We start from the raw sequence: 20,725 nt of genomic DNA on the forward strand, positions 1-20,725 counted from the left end.
GAGTAAATAGTTACTTTTCACCTAGTTCAACTCAAGCTCAATTAAACTTAATTAAATCAGTGCATAAATATGAATGTATAGATATAGCTATCAAAATGTCTGATAGCTAAACTAATAAAACACACCTGCTAAAAGTAAATACTTCCACAAACTACAGCAGAATGTAAAACACAGTTGTTGACTTAAAATGCTTGAAGAAGTTTCTTGTTGGATTTTAATGTGAGGATGTATCACAACCTAGTGGAGGTTTGAGGGCACTACCAGTTGCAGTCAGTCTTATGTCCTCAGTGCTGTGTGTCTGTTGTTCTCATTGGTTGTCTCTCCTGGATTGTGCCCCACCCAGTGCCCAGTCGTCCTCCAGAAAACGTCCAGGCCACAGCCACGTCTCCAGAGGTCATCTCCCTGTCCTGGTTGACCCCACCAAAAGAGGCTCTGAACGGCAACCTGCTGGGCTTCAGGGTCATCTACTGGGCTAACCTGCCGGATGGAGGTACACAGACTTATACCTGTGCACTATTTATAGTCAAAGCAATAAGGTTATGCATAGTGTACATATAATATAGAGAAATCAATTGTGTATGAAGGAGAATTCCCGCTAACACGCATTCAATACCAGCATTTTCAGGAACCCGCACTTTGTCAACATAAAGTTTGGACAACCTGATCCTTGAAAAAAGCTTGCAGTGTCACCTAATGACTATACTCTATAAAGCCTCATAACATCGTTAAAAAAGGACTGGGATTATAGTTTTCCTGCAATAACCAAATAACTGCACCTATATTATCGATGCATTTTTTTTTTTGTCCAGCAATGCAATCAACAGTATATTATTTTATCACAATTACAACATTGTAAGTTCAAGTAGAACTGCCTGTGCAGAAAAACTCACTTTGTTGTGTTGATTTGGTCAGCATACAAACACACGTGCGTGCGCGCACACACACACACACACACACACACACACACACACACACACACACACACACACACACACACACAGATTTCAAATCAAACCATGTACTGTATCAAATCTAGGTTATTTTGTTCTTATCTAATTTGGATTTATTGTAACAATCATCTGACACCCTGGCTGAGGTCTGGTCATGAAGTGAACCAAGTTTTATATATTGGCTTTTCTCCCACAAATGTAAAAAACACTTAAGATGAACAGACTGGTGGCAACACAAACTGTATCCTGCAAGTGCCCAGATGGCTTGTGGGTATCGATGTAGCAATTCATTCAATGTATTGATGGATCAATTATAAATTCTGCCAATTCATAAATAGAGTGAATCGCTCTGACTTCAGTCCAAAGCCATGTGAAGTACTTTGAATCAAATCATTCACAGTTCATAAAAGAGACACCTATTGTGTTGACTATGAATATCAGATTTTTTTTAACAATGTATAAGTAAAGTTACTGTGTTTTTATGTACCAGATATACAATTTTGGCTAAAAGTCAATCATTAAATTTGTTGAATTGAATCAAGTTTTTGACTATATATATATATATATATATAGAATTGAATTGATTGAATCACAAACCAGTGAAACTGGGAGTCATATTGAGCCTCTGGTGATCCAAATCTTCACATCCCTACTGTTGATGTCTACAGGCTTCCAGCCCTTTCCCACTGTCTAAATCAGGAGGGTGATTACAGCCTCCACTGTGGGCCAACAAGCTGAACGGTCCTGTGGAAGCCAGACAGCATGGCATGCCATTGTCACATGACGGGAACGTGTCAGTGCAATGGGTTGTGACAGCACGGTTACCTTTGACCCCTGGACTGTCAGATCGCATCGGCCTGCCTGTCGAACATGACTGCTCACAACTTGACAGCTAGGACTAGTTTGCATAGTAACAGTCTGCGGCACAGCCAGACCTGCCCAAAACTGGACCGTTTACTATTAGATTTACTATGCACACATCACAGAAACACATGACTCATTGAGAGAAAACTGAGTGAATGGTAAAGGTTGAATGTATTTGTTATTACCACTGGTGAAAAACCTGACTTATCACTGCATGTACACATATGTTACGCATAATACACACAGTACATGTACATGGTTCACATATGTATTCATATATCATTTTATTTTATAATCACATGATATGCATATTTCCTATACCACTTAACCTTGTGATGCTTTTGTGTGTTTACTGTTTGTTTGTTTATTAAAACCTTCAGTTAATAAGTCATCATTCATTATGTGAGCACTTCAGCTCATTGGCCAGTAGAGGGAGATGCAAGCACTATTAATAGTAATAATAGTGGTGCAATTTGTGCCATAATTATCAGTTTTTTTTTTTTGTTTTTTTGTTTTTTTTTTTTAATGATCTAGCTTTTCAGTGCCCCCTATTTTTGTCCTACTCAAACAACAGCTGAGTTTGGGTAAAGAAGTTATACTGAAGTGCCGCAAATGCCAATAAGAAGCTTTTATGTCAGTGTATTTGGATCACATAAATGATGCTACTTGCATATACATAAAATGTCACTATGTGAAGGAGTATAAAACACAGTTGTCCCACAACACAGGGCAAAACAAAGCTTACCAGTTTCAGAGATATGAGATAATGAATATGAGATAAGATACTTTTTCCTGTTATAAAATGCTGTTTTATGTTCCATTTTGTGTGTGGATAATATAACTTGATATCAAGACTCAGAAAACACACACACATCTATATACATATACACATACACACAAAAAGAGTCAGCAGTTCTGCAAGTGTTATGGTTATCCGATGGTAATTGGAGTTTTAATTGCTCATTAAAAGTCAGAGATGAGGAGCTACAGCTGGACTCATAGATCTCTGGAATGAGGAAGAGAGAAAGTAAGGAGGAGAAAACTGAGTGGAGGATTGATGAGGACGGAGAGGAGTGAAAGAATGAGCAAGACATCAATAATTCAGACCCTCACAACTGAGTGTTGCAGATTGCCAGTCATGGACTGCCGCTGGGGCAGACCTTGGATGCAGGGTTGTTTAAATTTTGTGATTGAATATGACATTATACACAAGGCTGTGGTATGACCTCCTTGGACCTGCCATTTACTTTTATGTATGTGCTTTGCAGTGTGATGTATTAGTCACATGCTTGTAACAGCGGCAGCTTGTCATATCACTGGATTATTTACGGCATGACAGTTGCATTTCCTAAAGCTTTTGATTGAAGATACCCCCACTAACTTTTGCTTTATTCCCTGTCCTCCCCTGTTTTCTGTCCATCAGAGCTGGGGGAGATCAGGAACGTGACAACCTCCAAGCCCTCTCTGGAGCTGGATGGCCTGGAAAAGTACACCAACTACAGCATCCAGGTGCTGGCCTTCACCAGAGCTGGCGACGGTGTTCGCAGCGAGCAGATCTACACTCGCACCAAAGAGGACGGTAGGATTATAAACATAATCATTTCTGAAAACATAAGAGACAAAGGCTGTAGGGATGCACGATACTGGATTTTTTTCCAATATCTGATACAACAATACAACAATATGACAGTATTTTTTGTTTTGTTTTGTTTTGTTTTGTTTTTTTCAAATAATTGCTGAGTTATGTTAGGTTGATTTCATTTGACATGGACATTACAATAGCATTGAAAGTGTAACATACTATTCACAAGCACTGCGTTTTTTCTTCAGAGCGAAATGCTATACTGTTGTATTAGATGTGAGAACAATATTACTTCTCTTTTCGCCATAATTTAACACGTCTATTGAAAGCATTAAAAGAGACAGAAACAGACATAAATTACAATGCTTTTCAGAACAAACACAATCACTGGGCAAAGTAAGAAAACTACATCACATTAATGGATTTTTTGACCATATACGATATGCTAATATGCTAATATTGATTTTAAAGCCTTTATACCGATGGCGTGCCGATATTGTCGTGCATCTCTAGAAGGCAGCTTTCGGATGTCAGTGGAAAGCTTGTTTTTGTTGTTGTTCAGCCCATGTGCGTCACACAGAGAAGTTGAGGCTGACATGTGAATGAGTTGTAGGCTTGACTCACTGTGTGTCATTGTGTTGTGTAGCCCAGAGGAAATACATCTGCAGTTTACATAAAATGTCAGATGTATAAAAAAAAATTGTCAATATTTTGCAGCAATGAATGTATCCCAAGGGTCAGACAGAGCCAAAGTGGGGTCAGTAGAGCATTCACGTTACAGGAAGTCCTGTGGTGTTTGAAGCTACAATGTCAGGATCACTAAGCATTTTAATCTTTGACATCTTTAAACAGTCTTTGACAATCTTTAAACAGTTCACATCTAAAAAAGGAATTAAATTCCCTTAAATTTGTTGACCTCCTGTTACTTTTAACCCCTGAAAAACAGTCTATCTTCAGTGGATATAAATAAAAATTTCAATAAAATCTTCACAGACTTTTTAACAATGCTGCCCTTCCATCCGTCCCATCATATAAAACCCTGATAACAGATATCGTATTGGTTTACACTTTTAGTTGATCCAACCTACCACAGCTCATGCATAATTTCAAGGTTTTTCATAGGTTTAGAATGAGCTATTTTAATTTACATAGCTGTGGCCAGTTGCATGTTTTTGTCCTGAATGACCATACAAGAAGAGGAGCTTCGTGTTAGCAGTGACAATAGCATCTTTGCTGTTAAAAAATAAAAAAGACTGACAATGTCATCATGAAAAATTAGAGCGATTTGCCCTGCTGAACAGGTGAGGGCAGTATTGAGATTCAGTGTGATACAGGTTGAACACAGAAAAAACTTTGTGAGAAATCACTTAGTGCTCATTTAAGGTATTTAAAACATTCTCACTGTTGAAGATGTATAATTTTGTTTGATGATCAGGGCTGTAAGTCTCACTGTTTTAGAAAGCCCCATATGAAGTTATTCCTTGTTACAGATTGTATCAATTCTGTCCTCTTTTTCCCTCAGTTCCTGGTCCTCCGGCAGGTGTGAAGGCAGCAGCTGCATCCAACTCAGTGGTGTTTGTGTCCTGGCTCCCTCCTCTCAAAGTGAATGGCATCATCAGGAAATACACAGTCTTCTGCTCCAACCCACATCCCACAGTAAGTCCTTTGAGTACCTGGGATTGATTCACTCTGACTTGTGATAATTCAGTGAATGAGTTTTCTTTTAAAATTATACTAGATGTATTTCCCCATGTCTTTTTTGAAACAAAAGGGGATTGGAAGTAAACATTTCTACCAAAAATGTGTCTTCAGTCTCCCTTTTCCTGAAAAAGTGCATCCTTTAAAAGGGTTGATATACTGCACTGTATCATTGCTTTTGGGTGTTTCCAAAAAGAGACTGACCTCTCTAATATTTCCTTGATAAAAATCATTATTTTCCAGACTGAAAAGCATGAATATTTAATCATTTACAGTTTGTTTTGAATATGTTTCATTTGCCATGCTATCCTTCAGATTAAGCCAAAAAATAAAGAAAGAAAACATCATAACAGAAGCTACAGCAGCAAGATAATACAACCTTGGATGTCTTTCCTCTGCCAGGTGAGCAGTGAGTTTGAGGCAGCCCCAGATGTTTTCTTCTACCGCATCCCCAACCTAAGCAGAAACCGCCAGTACAGCATCTGGGTGGTGGCCGTCACCGCCGCAGGCCGAGGAAACGCCAGTGAGATCATCACCGTCAAGCCCATGGCTGAGGGTACGTAGACCTCTGGTACTTATGGTGCTGAATCTGTTGCTCTGCACTGCACATTATTTGATCAGTGGGCGAAGTCAGTGATAAATACAAAGGTGGATACACTCTGTCAGTGATCATAAGGCATCACAACCTTCTTAAAACCCTCTTAAAAGACACCTTACATCTGTTTGAAGCAACTTACTATGATCTGTGCTAATAATTTTCTGTTATAAATGATTAGACTATGTCAAGCTCTGCTCCTGTAAATACAAGGGTGGGTTTGCCCTCTCACTACTTACACGGATGGACTGTATAAATAAGATCAGCTCCTGTAATTAATTCAGTTTACTTTAATCTGCAATCCTTGTGTTATTCATGTGTTATCCATGTGTTAACATGATCATGCAGAGTTCAATCGGTGTTTGAAAAAGAGGAAAAATCTTATCCACAGCTAGAATCAAGATATATGTGACTTTAATTTGTGAAGAGAGACTCATAATTATGGGAGCTTTATAGGTCCCATCATGGTTTTTGCATTATGGGGTGTCTCATTGCCTTACTCTGGGGTGGGAGCAGGCAGACATAGCCGATAGAGAAATAATGAGATAGATGCAGCACAAAGAGCCTAATTAAACATGAATTAGCCTGGATTTTATTTATACAGTATATAGCGGACATAAAGCACAAGCAACCTGTCTCTGTCAAAATGTTAATATTTGTAACTTTTGACATTAACATGATGTACATCCCGCCATCAGAGGAGGTCTTAGCATCTGTTAGCATCACCTCTCTGTGCATTTATATAATTTGATGCTAGCTATTCTGAATCTGTTTTAGATACATGCAATATTTTTAAGACCTTGCCAAAGCACTGTATTGGCTGTAATGCATACAGAAATCCCCTGTTGCTCTCCTTCAGCCCCAACTCACATATCTGAGGGGTAAAAAAGTATCTCATTCCCAGTATCTCTTATGAGAACACAGGTGGGGGGTATCAGCTGAATGAACATAGCCCACTGTTTGGCCCTGTCAGCACTTTACATGCTTGGTGAGGGCTGATAAGCTGATTGTTAGCAGTGATAGACCTGGCGGTGTCTGGAGTCGGGACCCACACCTCCTATCAGGACGTTCACATCCTGTCCGAGGTCTAGGTGATGGATGTCCTCTCGTGGCTGCTCCATAACTCAGATGGAGAAAGCAGCACCTTCACCCTGCAGCTTTAGTGGTGGAAAGTTAACTGAATGAAAATAAATACAGAACACCCTCATAAACTCTGGAGTGTTTGGCAATTTATATTACCAATAAAATGCAGAATTTCAGACTAAGTCCCAACTCGCTCAGGACAGCTTATTTATTTGTCACTGTATGTCAGTGTGTGATATCTCCACCGTGGGCTGATGAGATGTTTGGGTATTTTTGCAGCTCCGGCACGCATCTTGACCTTCAACAGGACAGTGACCACACCTTGGATGAGGGACATTGTGCTGCCTTGTAAGGCGGTCGGTGATCCTTCCCCAACCATCAAATGGCTGAAAGAGACGTGAGTACACATCAGTTTAACCTCAAAGGTGCCTAGATAGCTGTTATAATAGATAAATGAATGCCTGATACATGTACCATGTATCAGGGCTAAATCCTTACTGCTGTGACCTGGGTCGAATCCGGCCTCAGCCATTTGCTGCATGTCATTCTCACTCTCACTCTCTCTCTCTCTCTCTCCTGCCTTTCCTGTATCTCTCTACTGTCACTATCAAATGAAGCAGAAATGCCAAAAAAAAATCTTAAAAAAAGATAGATGAATGCTTATAAGCCATAGGCCACAGGACATGTGCCACCACCCGAATCTTCATGAATTATTTTGGACTCAGAACAGCTGTAAATGTTGTGGGTCAGATAAAGAGCTGTGTACTTTTCAAAATTTTATCATTGAAAGAACAAAGAATGAAGTATATATTTCTATACTCTATCCATCTCCATATAGCAGTGACATATACAGAAATCTGTCTGATAATCTCAATTTGATGAGTAATAGCTGCTTTGCCCTGTATGGGGCAGCGCTGAGCCATTCTCAGTCATTAAGAAAGTGATTGTGCAGATACTATGTCATTCAGCTATCTTTTCTTCTTTCAAGCAAAAATGCTTAGTTACAGTGTTGAATTGTGAATAATATATAATAATGTTGCTGTATGAAATGTGCATGATAGTGACCCTTTTTAAGATTAATAACTACAGTAATTAGATAAGAGGAATAACTATAGTAATAATTACAAAGTGCAATCATTTAAATATGTGAAGTGTTTTCACATTGTCCTGCCAATATCAAACAGATATGAATACACTTCACAGTGACAATGTACAAGGACAGATTTTTTTAATCCAGTCCATAAATTCCACGTGTATGTCCAGGTCCTGGGATAGCACACTGATGTCAAATACTTAGCAAGGCCTTGAATAATAAAATCAGATGTGCTAGCCCAAGAAATGAACAGATACATGGAATGTCTGAAGTTTCGTTAGGACTGGATTAAAAAAAAAAAACTGTAATAGGATGAAGCTTTAGATGTTCAACTTAACAAATGGAATTGATGGCTAATTGGCATCTAGTTAATACAGTATGTTCATATAACCCCACACCCCCCAACCCACACACACACAAATACACACACACATACACAAATACACACCACCACCACCACCACCTTTCAGAGCATAGTTATGCCCCTGGAGCTGTAACATTTAAATCATGATGCATTTTGAAGCAGTTTGAGACTTAAGCACATTTATGTTTCAGCAATGGAACCCCAGCACCTGTTGTGATCGACAGCAGACGCAGCGTCCACAACAACGGCAGCCTCGTCATCCGCACAGTGAAAGCAGAGGATTCTGGGAACTACACATGTGTAGCCAGTAACAACTTTGGGCCGGACAAGATCGTGCTCAACCTGCAGGTTCAAGGTAAACACGGCAGGATGTATAAACAAAAACAAAAACATGCATAATCCAACCAACCCTCAACAACACAATCCATTCAGAATCCAATCACAGAAAATGAAAGAGTCCAAGGTGGGTGAATTTATTATCACCTACATTCAGGTGAGATGTCAAGTGTGCTGCTGCTATTCATCTGATGGTCTGATGACGAGCAGCAGGCTCAAAACATCACCTGTGTATAGGTGTTAATAAGTTTACACACCGCAGGCACCAGATAGCAGTGCATGGACCCCAACAAAGAGTGCAAATCGCCTTTTCAGTTTCAGATATTTAATTTTCTGTGTGTAATCTCTAGTCTGACTGAGCTGGCTGGCATGTGTGTGTGTTTTCGTTCACTAGTTCCACCAGACCAGCCTCGCCTCACCGTGACTAAGACCACCACCACATCAATAACCTTGTCCTGGATCCCAGGAGACAACGGCGGCAGCTCCATACGAGGTCAGACATACACCATGCACTTCCTATTTTTCCTTGCATTTCCCCTCTACAGTATATTACTGTAATGCATTTCACATTTAAAATGATCCTTAACTCCTCTTCTGGCCCCTCATTGGTCTGCTCTGTGGTTGCTCCAGGTTACATCCTACAGTATTCAGAGGATAACAGCGAGCAGTGGGGCAACTTTGCCATCAGTCCCAGTGAGCGCTCCTATCGCCTGGAGAACCTCAAGTGTGGCACCTGGTACAAGTTCACCCTCACGGCCCAAAATGCAGTGGGACCTGGACGCATCAGTGAGATCATTGAGGCAAAGACCCATGGGAAAGGTACAAACAAATATGTTTTCTTCCAAGGGGTACAAAATGTTGTAATTGCTATTTTTGTTTATGGTGTTTTTGAACTGGGTTGTAATTATTAGTCAAATTATAATAAAATGGCCACTTGAAATGGATTCAAAATGTAATAATACCTGCTATTGTAAAGAACTCAGTATAATTTAACAACTCTCTTAGAGTGATATTGTTATGGTCTGGTCAAAGTAATGCATTATCTCATTGAGCAAATGTGACATCATAGGGGATACAAATAACTACAGTATGAGTCTATTTCCAGGCCTTATCCAGAAATGTAGAAAAGTTACTACATGATTAGTTGCCACAAAGCATATTTTCCTTATGCAAGGCTTTTCTTCATTCTTGCTATCTGACACATTTGAGTTTCCCTTGCATTTGCATTACAGAACCGCAATATTCTAAGGAGCAGGAGCTCTTCACCAGCATCAACGCCACTCGGGTCAGGCTTAACCTGATTGGCTGGAACAATGGCGGATGTCCCATCACCTCCTTCACGCTGGAATACCGACCTGTCGACTCGCCCACGTGGACCACGGCCCAGCGCACCTCCCTGACCAAGAGCTACATCCTGTACGACCTGCAGGAGGCCACGTGGTACGAGCTGCAGATGAAAGTATACAACAGCGCCGGCTATGCTGAGAAGAGAGTCAAGTTCGCCACACTCAGCTACGACGGCAGTGAGTTGTCCACAAAACACAGTGACAGACACCGATGCCATTGTCCAGTCATTTCTCATATAACTGTCCATGCCATCCATAAGCAGCAGAGGCTGTATAATATGAAGATTGACATTCTTACTCTTGAAGCAAGTATCTGTGGAGAACATGTGATAAAAACTTTACTTTCTTCAATAACTTTCACATCTTTACAGAGTCTGTCCCACAGTAGTTTCAGGCTAACTCTCAGGTGATTCATTTACTTTTTTGTTAAAAGCACAGTTCACGGCTCATCTCTCTGCTGTTACAGTACCTATTTAATGCCAGTCTCCCATATAGCTGTAAAAGACTCTTGATGAAGTGGGCACTAAAAAACACATCTTACATTGACTCCAGTGGCTGCTGCTCTTTCTGATGCCCTCATCACCTCCCCATTGAATGCCACTGCATAAGTTCAGTAATCTCATGATGTCCTTTGAGTGAAAGGATATGAGCTTTGCCACACCACACTTCCACTGCTGCACACTCAGGGAGCTCAGGAGCTTTTCCAGCCCATTTTCAAAGACTGTTCATCTGCCCCCCCCACACCCCCACCCCGCTTCTTACACCCTCAGCCCCCCCATCTTGAAACTCTTAAGAGAAAAACCAGGCTGAGCATTTAGCCATGAAGGATGAGTTCATTCCCTTTTAAGAACTGCTTGGCAGAATGGAGACCAGACACCACTGCCAATTCAGCAAAAGGTCAAGTGTTGATCGAGTGAGGCAGCTGGTGGTGCCAGATTGTGTGTGATTGCTATAAGGAAGATGTTACATTTGCAGGCTTTCGACTGCTGAAGGTCTTGCTCTAATTTCATCAGTCGAGGGCTGCATTTTTCCATTAGACAATAGACAATGTATTGTAAAGGTCATTCAGTATTTAGCATTCATCGGCACAGCTCATTCCTACAACAGTACTTGCAACAACAGTGCTCACACAGTATTGTTCTTCTCCAATTACGGCAAGTGAATTGTAACCTGCATGTGGCCTCTGTGCAGGCACCATCGCCCCGCTGGTGAAGGCACCCAACGTGAGCGAGGGCACCTCAGGGGGTGGCGACGGTCTGAAGATGATGGTAACCATTTCCTGTGTGCTGGTTGGCATCGTTCTCATCTTCATCGGACTGCTGGTGCTGAGGAGGAGGAGGAGGGAACAGAGGCTCAAGAGGCTTAGAGGTGAGATGATGAGGACATCTGCAGGAGCTTATGGCTAAATTGTAGTCTCCAGGGTTCCTACACTGTCTGGAAAACTATGAAAATGAATGGAATGTGATTTTGATCATTTACATATTTGGCAAAGTATGGAAAAAATGGAGAAAAGTATGGAAAATTATTTGATTTTCCAGACTGTTGCTAGTATTTTTGAATTGTATTTCTTGTGTTTTTGTAAATCTGGAATTTTAAAATGGAAAATGTGTAGGAACCTTGAGTCTCTGTCCTCTCATATGGATAGATTTTAGCCTCTGTTCTCTGACAGACTATTATTACATATTTTATTTTAATCTATTCTATCATATATAATGATTTTAAAAGGCTTTTTTTGTCTGATTATTTTATAGATGCAAAAAGTTTGGCTGAGATGCTCATGAGGTAAGAATATTCAACAACTTCATTGCATATCCATTATCAAGACAAATATCAGCTCCAGATTTATCAGTAATATGTTTCTTTGAGCAGTAGTCATGTCTAGAGTAGCTAATAACCCAGCTCACTTTCTGTTTGCCAGTAAAAACACACGGCCAGCCGAGCCAATTAACAAGCAGCAGCAGACGCTCCGAATGCACATCGACATCCCCAGAGCCCAGCTTCTCATCGAGGAGAGAGACACCATGGAGACTGTTGGTAAGAGTCCATGTGTACAACTGCCATATGCTAAGCAACACTTCTTATTTCCAAATAACACACAGAGCAGATGAACCTGTTTCTATTAGTCCTGAACCTATTTTTGTGAATCCTCCACCCCACAGATGACAGATCCACTGTGTTACTGACCGATAATGACTTTGGGGAGACACAGAAACAGAAGTCGTCCACAGTCACCCACACAGTCCACTACCAGTCCCTGTCCCAGGCCACCGGCCCTCTGGTAGACGTGTCTGATGCCAGACCAGGAACCAGTAAGTCCAGTACGGACTATCTTTTTTTTAAAACTTCAATAGACTTAGAATAACGTGCTTGTGGTTGTGTTTGTCTAATTGGTTGAATACTTGTCACAGAGCTGGAACCCTGTTGTTTTCCCTGCATTTTTCTCTATTGTTTTATTATCCCACACTGTTGTTCCCCATTATGTCTGTTGTTTTCTCCGGTTGCTAGGGTTCCCCATGTGACACAACGTTCATGATGCATGACTCGTTATCGCCAAGTTAATCTTGGCTACTGTTTTACAGTAGCCTTTGTCTTCTTCCAGTAAATAATTTATTTCAGTTTGAGGAATCAACAGAAAAGGACTTTGGCTAGACAGTGCATCTTTGTCTGTGTAGAGTTTGTGTTCATTAGTGACAGGTATTTGTCCTTAAATTTTTAGATAGCTGTGACCGCTGTGTGATACATGATACTGAGTGTCAGTTAAGTATGGCAGGGCAAAGACATTAACCTTACTTTAGTCCAAGTGAGTCTAAAACTGAGTCTGGACAGTTACTCACTCAATATTTATTTAGCCACATCAAACCATTTGATTGATACCTCACCAGTTATGGACTCGTGTATTGGCAGACCAATATCAGCTTTAAAAGCAATGTCAGTATCGGTCCATAGAGGGTTTTTTTGTTTGTTTGTTTTTTTGTTTGTTTTTTTGTTTTGTTTTTTGTCAATACTTCGCTGATTATGAAATTGACACTTGTGTGACCTTTTTCTCCAGAGAGTGTGTCACTTAAAACTATTTAAAGATTAGGAACACAATGAAACAAATCTGGTCTTCTGAAAACAAGTATCCTACAACAGACCGGTCTGAAATGCTTAGCCTGTTTCATGCCAGCATTTGTGCTGTGATTGTTACAAAAATGTGTGTTGTTGTCAGTATTTTTGATACGGGTGGAAAGATATCCAATATTGATATTGTTCTGGCTTCAAAAAAAAAAAACATACTGGTGCATCATTTCTCATAAGCTTCTGATGTATGTTTTTGAAATTTCTGTGATAACTCATAATGAATGCACAGATTTTGCTATACTTTATTGTTTAGTGAATTGGCATTTGTGTGAGCTGCATCACCAACCTGCGTCGTCATACTTTCTATTCTCAGACCCCACAGCCCGTCGCACAGCCAAAGCCGGCCCGGCCGCCCGCAACCGCTACGCCAGCCAATGGACACTGAACCGCCCACATCCTCCTGTCTCCGCCCACACTCTCAGCACCGACTGGAGACTACCCACTCCCAGAGTCGCAGGCTCTGTTGACAAGGAGAGTGACAGCTACAGTGTTAGCCCATCTCAGGACACAGGTAAGCATGTGATAAAACTACTACAGTTTAACACTACTCTTTAATCTCTAACAACTATTGAAATCTCTGCTGTTTTACAACTTTAACAAACATAACCCCTAACAATGCTGCTACTAACTCTTGACACTCACCCCTCCGCTAACTCCTGGCCCGCGTTCAGACCGTGCGCGGAGCAGCATGGTGTCAACAGAGAGCGCCTCCTCCACCTATGAGGAGCTGGCCAGGGCCTACGAGCACGCCAAGATGGAGGAGCAGCTACGCCACGCCAAGTTCACCATCACCGAATGCTTCATCTCAGACACTTCCTCAGAGCAGATGACGGCAGGCACCAACGACTACACCGACAGCCTGACCTCCAGCACACCGTCCGAATCTGGCATATGTCGCTTCACTGCCTCCCCGCCCAAGCCTCAGGATGTCAGCCGAGTCATGAACATGGCCGTGCCGAAGGCTCACAGACCGGGTGAGGCCACATCGCTAAAGGCCACAGCTCTGTGTGTTGGCCCGAACCTCAACGCCGCACTAACCCTTCTGTTACAACTGGCCCAATAACAATGCTGATAACATTTAATCCCTAAACTTTAACTTGCAATCTAATGCTGACATCCAACTGTGATTCTAACTCGGTAGATAATCATTTCAGTCAAGTTTGTCTTAAAGTCTTTAAATTCACAGAGATTGTTTGATAGTTAAATACTTAAAATAGTTTACATGCTATATGTTATTTCTGTTATCTGAGATGGCTTAGTATTAAGGGACTGCAAAAATTTTAGTGCCTCGTGGCTTTTACCTCAGAATCAAAAACATAGAGATAAAAACTGAATGCATCTATTTTTTGACATGTAAAATGTCAAAATTAAATATATTGAATATTGTTATATAGCATTAGCTATCAGTGGCTTTGGTCTCATAGTAACTATTGCCAGTTCTCACAAACAAGTCATGTATGGTTGGATAGTAAAGTCTCATTTGATGGTATTGCAAATAAAAAGCGGGCTATACAAAGTGTAACCCAAGATTTGGGTGAACCTTAATAATAAATGAGCACAAGCTGCTTTTGATAAGTGACACATTCAATATGTGTAAAACTGATATGCTAAACCACTCAAACTGCATATTAAAATTCAGGCCTGATATTGTATAAATATTTAAATTAAGTGCAGTGCAGTGCTCAGATCGGTGACATTACACTTTAATTCATCCCATAAGTGTAATGGAGCCAGCAGGGATACGATGGAGGATGACAGTAAAATCATACTGTTAAATTAAATGTTCAATATCAGAGCAAGGACACAGGAAGACAGCTTGCATGTCTGTGTGATAATACTTAATGGACACAGAGGACCTCAGTGGCATAGTGCTGCGATAAGCAGACAAAACAGTGCCTTCATCACCTATGAAGGTGAGTATGACTTTAAAACAGAGATGGGCTCTTCTGGTGATGGTAGGCAAAAAAACAGCGACCTGGTTGTTTTTCATGCACACTCAAACTCTTACTTGCAACATTCCTAACCTAACTTGAAGCAGCATTTGTATGGAGTTGCTATCAAAACAGGCAAAAAAGTGCTAAAATCATGTTGATTATTACAATAATCCTTGAAGTCCCAATGATGTGACCTATTTCCTGCAAAACAGAGTATCTTAAATAGTGGCACTATCCTGCACTAGTGGGTGTCACTTAAAATTTCAACCAACCTGAACAAATCTTTAAACATCCTCAAATAAAATTGTGTTTCTCTCCCAAACTGAAATCCTATTGGTTTGCACTTGTCAATAATCCTTCCCTGCACCATGTCCCATCCAAACATCCTGTTTCAACAGGAAATACTTAAAATCAAGAAAGTTTCATGGGGTCTTCCCTGGGCTTGAATAATATTCTAGAAATACGTGTGTTTATCTAACAGAGATAGTAAATCACTTTCAGTAAATCAGTGAATGAAACTAAATTAAATACTATTTAGAGACAAAGAAAAGAAGTGTGACACATCAGCTCTCTGCCAGCTGCAACAAAGCCACTTCATGTGTTTTCTCCATGAACTAACTCTGCAATCCTCTCCTCTCTGCTCTACAGGGGGCGAGTTGGTTCACCTTCCTCCGTACCTGCGCATGGACTTCCTGTTGAACCGAGGCATGTCCTGCTCAGGGTCGTCCAGGGGGACAGCTAGTGGGGAGGGAGCGGCGATGGGCCAGGCCTGCCTGGAACCCCAGAAGAGTCGCTCGCTAAAGCGGCCCTCCCGCATGGCACCCCCCACGCCCACGGAGGCCCCTCAGGCCAGCAGGGACCCAGTGGCCCAGTGGCAGCCTGGCTCGGCAGCCACGCTCCCCCACAGAGAGGGCTCAGAGCTGGCCCAGGCCGCCAAGCTCAGCACCTCCCAGGAGTCCCTGCTGGACTCGCGAGGACATCTCAAACAGAGCAGCAACCCCTACGCAAAGTCCTACACGCTGGTATAACAGCAGGGGCAACTAGGGCGGGACTAGAACTCACTCTAACACTGGACTTAACACTTAAGTGCAGTAAACTGACTTTCACCACGCAGTTTGTATATACGTCCCCTTCCTCCGAGGGCGGGGTCACTTTTACTAATCTCCTTTTATTTATTTTAGGGCTTTCTTTCATCTCTTGTTTGTTTTTTTGTTTTTTTCACTTGAGACAAATTCACTCATCGGAAATGACTCCAGGTGGAGCTTTGCCAAACTAATTGAGTAACGAGGGAGCATTATTTATTCTTGATTATTGTTAATTCTTAATAATTAATCAGTGATTATTAATTGTTAGTTGTCAGATATTAATGATTATTAATTATTGATTACCAAATGATCAATTGTTACCATTACGACAATGTTTTCGTAAGAACCCGGACATCTTTTTCTTTTTCTTTTTTTTCTGGAGAGGAAGATGACGATTTGGAGTAATTTTTTTCCTATGGAATATCCCTCTGAAACACTGAATGAAACTCGGGAGAAATCTTGGAATGAAAGCAATTGACACCAGTCCAAACTTTTCAGCTGCTCTCAAATTGTTACTTTTTTGAAGAAAAAAAAAATCTATTTCCTATGGATGCATGGGGACTGACCAACTAAAAGACAATGAGGATTACGATCGTGACTGGAGAGCCCAGTCAAGCATTTTGTCACACTATGAAATGATCCAATGTGAAGATTTATTATTCTTATTACTATAAATATATATATAAAAAGAGAAATCACTTTTATTTGTGGATATTACAGGGAAGAATTGATTTGGTTAATAAAGTCCTTAGTCATGTTTGCACATATCTCGTTTTAATTAGGAAATGGAGTCTCTGTTGATCTTTCTCTGTGTCCCATTCTCTGATGGTGCAATATGAAAAAAGATATGAAAAATTATATGAAAACTATTGCTCTATGCTGTACTGTATTGATGAAAATAACTATGTTGTGAGTATACTTACAGGGCCGGATACACTCCAGCTATGTATTCAGGTGTAGTTTACCACTGCTTCTTTGCCAGGGTGGTAAATGATGTTAGCTAGAACAGGGAGGGTTGAAGAACTAATGGTTTGCACTTCACGACACCCCAACTCAAGTGTGTCCAGATAGAGCCCCCTAATCTCAGTGCACTAGGTAGAGTCTTCAGGGCTCTCACTCTCCTCAGTAGATTTACTGTTACTGCATTGCAGTGATGCTCCTCTACAGGGAAAAAAAAACGTGAGACAATCCAACAGAATCCCCCCTTCAAACCAAACCTAATGTCTATGGGAAATATCTGAAAAAAAAATGTGGATTATAATAAGCTGTTTTTTTTGTTTGTTTGTTTGTTTGTTTTTGTTTTTTTATTATTGTCTACCCTGGCCCATTTCTGTTCGTTCTGTTTTTATTTGAGTTAGTCCTGGAGGGAGAGTTTGATCCAAAATGCTGTGAGGTCATTATGTCAGTTTCTATGATTAGTTCTATGATTAACTGTCTTCATTATGATTATACATTTTAACGAAAAAATGTCACTTTTTATTTTTAACATGAGTGTTCACCTTGGTGGCACTAGAATAAAGAGAAACTAACACACAGTTCAAATTTGATTAATAAAATGGCTGTTCCCCAAAGTGTCCTCCACAGTTTGACGTGAATCACTGACGCCGGTCTGGAGATGACCCAGACCCACGTACTGAGAGCCGCTCTGTGACGCCATGTGTGGTGAATATCAGCGGCACACTTTGATCTGTGTGTTGTTTTTATTGCAGCAGCAGTGAGACATCCCAACAGTGGCCCCCCTTCAAGTGACAACATCGTTCTCAGCAGTAGCATTGATACTCTTGGTGAAAACTAGTGTAGTGCCTGTTGAAATCGTGCCTGTTTGGAACGGGACGGTTGCACCCAGCTCGTCCAGTGTCATGGAGGTGCAGCGTCTCGTGTCACACTGCGCTTTCTTTGGTCCTCAGCAACACACCCGCCAAGTGTGAATGAAGAGATGGCCAGCGTGTGTGTGTACCGTACATGAGTGCTTGTGCATGTGTGTCTGTGCTGTGTTTGAGTAATTTGTTCTTTGCGTGTGTGTGTGTGTATTTCATGCTGCTTAAGCCCTCTGCTTAGGGCTGGGGCTCAGCATGAGTAAGGTTTACACTGTCTGCTAGACCCCTGTTGTGTCCCGCCCCTCCCCTATCACTGCTGCCTCCCTGCACTGAGAACCTCAGTCACTCCCCTCACTATTAGGGGGGGCGGTGGGGGGATGGGGCCTCCTTGGCTCCTCAGCAATAGACCTGCCAAGTTTGAAGTCAATCAGATGAAGAACTGTGGAGAAAACTGAAGGACAGACGCACACTTCCTCCATTAGATAGTTAAACAATGGAGTCAAATTGTATCCTCTGAGTTTGTGCATTCCCTGCCTGCAGGTGGCAGTGTTGCAAAGGGTTGCTCGTTAATCCTGCATTTTTCATCTCCCTCCCCTAATTCTTCACAGCCACCTCCAGCTTGCTCTGTGTAGAGTGAAGTTGCTGCTGGTTGCACGTTTAGATCAGTTTGGGAATTTCCTCTCCACTGGATGAGGTCAGGAATCTGATTTGTCAAAGGCAAAATTCCAGGTTTAACAAATTAAACGGAAAATCCGAAACTTATTAAATATGATTAAAAACAATGTTATTGCATTATTTATTTATTTTTTTCTCCAAGGCATAACTAGCCAGCTGACCAAATGGACAGGCAACCTGCCCTGGGTGTTTCCCTCCCCTCTGCCCAATGCATCCTGGGATAGGCTCCAGCCCCTCCTAGGCTGACCGCGGCCTAAGTGGACACTGAAAAACAAAAGGCTGAATAGCTCTCCAAATCGGCCGCCATGCAAAGATATTTACAGCACAGCTACAATGCAGTTTGATGGTTTGATATCATCAGCATTTGATGTCAGGTTCTCAACCATCAGACGGACAAATCCATCATAGAAAAGGCAGATAACATTTTCCTCAATGACAATAGCTTTAATAGACGAGAATGCAATACAGCCACAAGACATGTTGTGTTTTTTATTAAGGGTCACAGCCACAATCATAGTCACATCGCAATGTTCACAAAGTAGTTGGCTAACTAAAGGCATCGTCAGAAATGTAGGAAATCACTAATTGGGGATGAAGTAGACAAAGCAGAGACAGTCGATAGACCAAAAATGTAAATGACAACATTTGATGACAAACTAACTCACTGATGCAATGAGCATTAAAAAGTGAAGATCTGACGGTGGTTTTCTTTGAACAAAGTCAGTGCATTCCAGTGCCAGATGTAAAAATATGACCACTCTAGTCCACAGCAGTGTCACCATGAGCCCATAAAGACTAATTCTGAATCTCAATTTAGCTGTAAAGTGTGTGGCAATATAACTGTGAGCATTAAAGAGATTCTCGTTCTCCTAAACTGGTTTATTGATTGAGGGTTTTTCCCCCGTCACACTGAAGAGTCTGCCTCAGCTTCCAAATGTCCTGGCTGGAAAATTGCTTCTATGGTCTTACATCACAAGACTTGGGTTAATAGGGATGCGTTTAGCATGACAACTATTCGCCATCGTCTTCTGAAGTGCACAACAAATTAAGCGTGGTGACAGAGATTTATGTATTGCCATACATGGCGGTTAATAACTGCTGTCATAAATAAGGGTCAGGCAAACTGAATTCTTCCCTCTGATCAGCCTGAGAAATGTGAAGCTGCCTCTGCCGCTGCTGGGGAAATCATTCTGGAAATGTGGTTTAATAAACTGCTATTTCTATGGAAACAAGTCCCGCTCCAGAATTGCAGTAATGAGGCCCCTCTTGAGCACTTCTCACCAAGCAGCTGCCGTTGTTTATGTTTTGATCTATTGGATTGAAGATTTTTTTTTCTTTTTGTCTCATGTTCATTTTCTGAGGGTATCAAGAGAGGAACCACAGTGGTTTTGCCTAGATCTTCTTCCGATCTGTGTGAGGACACTGGAAAACCTCTAAAATGATGCAGAATCAGTTGATCCATGTACAGTTCGTCAACAGAGATGACAGCAAATTCAAACATACTAATTTTATACAAATAATTCACATCATTACCACAGATAGCAGACCACTCACATAAAAACTGATTGGACTACAGTGGATAAAACATGCTATTATTCATAGAGAGTAGATTAACAACTGTGGGCTCACAGTTGGTAAGGCTTCTGTAGGCTAGCTGATATGTATTAATATTTAAAACACTATATTACTCAGTTAATCTATGTGCATGTTAGCAAAGCAATTCAGTCTAATATGAAGCTTCAGAGAGCAGTAGTGCTGAACTTTCTCATATCAGCTCTACTACAACAAGCCTCAAAAGTGGGTGTTTTTAGCAACTGAGTTCCAGTATTAGCTATAAAAACATTTGCCAACATATTGTTGCAGTGTTAGTAAGACATTTCGCTGTTTCAGTTCCAACAAGAGGAATATTTTCACTCTGCTGGCGAGCTGGTTGGTTGTTCCAGGGTTTAGACAGTCTCTACAAGACAAACTGAAGCCCACCCAGGCCCACTGGAGTGTATTACTGTGGAAAATGCAGCCCATAAAACATTTTATTACAGTTATTGACTTTTAGGAACTCTCTTGGTGGAAGATCAAGACAGTACTCAAGAATAATAGCCGGGTTTACCATCCTTTAAGTAATTAAGACAAACAAAAAAAATACTTTGGGTTCCGGTTCCTTGTCATTTAAGGGCATGAATAGG

General features: G+C 41.1%; 1 protein-coding gene across 2 annotated transcripts in view; it reads left to right on the forward strand.

The window, feature by feature from the left end:
- dscama (Down syndrome cell adhesion molecule a) overlaps window positions 1–17,626 on the forward strand; it is a 105,123-nt gene extending 87,497 nt beyond the window's left edge. Inside the window, exons 18-33 of one of the 2 annotated variants that reach the window (XM_030068602.1) lie at window positions 344–490; window positions 3,238–3,393; window positions 4,919–5,052; window positions 5,497–5,650; window positions 7,052–7,169; window positions 8,421–8,584; window positions 8,960–9,058; window positions 9,196–9,384; window positions 9,798–10,088; window positions 11,103–11,279; window positions 11,663–11,693; window positions 11,830–11,945; window positions 12,071–12,229; window positions 13,345–13,542; window positions 13,703–14,005; window positions 15,614–17,626. In XM_030068602.1, coding sequence (XP_029924462.1) covers window positions 344–490; window positions 3,238–3,393; window positions 4,919–5,052; window positions 5,497–5,650; window positions 7,052–7,169; window positions 8,421–8,584; window positions 8,960–9,058; window positions 9,196–9,384; window positions 9,798–10,088; window positions 11,103–11,279; window positions 11,663–11,693; window positions 11,830–11,945; window positions 12,071–12,229; window positions 13,345–13,542; window positions 13,703–14,005; window positions 15,614–15,993 — 2,816 coding nt within the window. In that variant the 3' untranslated portion in view covers window positions 15,994–17,626. The remainder of the gene's footprint in view (window positions 1–343; window positions 491–3,237; window positions 3,394–4,918; window positions 5,053–5,496; window positions 5,651–7,051; window positions 7,170–8,420; window positions 8,585–8,959; window positions 9,059–9,195; window positions 9,385–9,797; window positions 10,089–11,102; window positions 11,280–11,662; window positions 11,694–11,829; window positions 11,946–12,070; window positions 12,230–13,344; window positions 13,543–13,702; window positions 14,006–15,613) is intronic. The other variant, XM_030068603.1, reaches the window with a different exon arrangement.
- The last annotated feature ends 3,099 nt before the right edge of the window (window positions 17,627–20,725 follow it).

Source organism: Myripristis murdjan, chromosome 14 (assembly GCF_902150065.1).
Source record: "Myripristis murdjan chromosome 14, fMyrMur1.1, whole genome shotgun sequence".
Classification (NCBI taxonomy): Eukaryota; Metazoa; Chordata; class Actinopteri; order Holocentriformes; family Holocentridae; genus Myripristis; species Myripristis murdjan.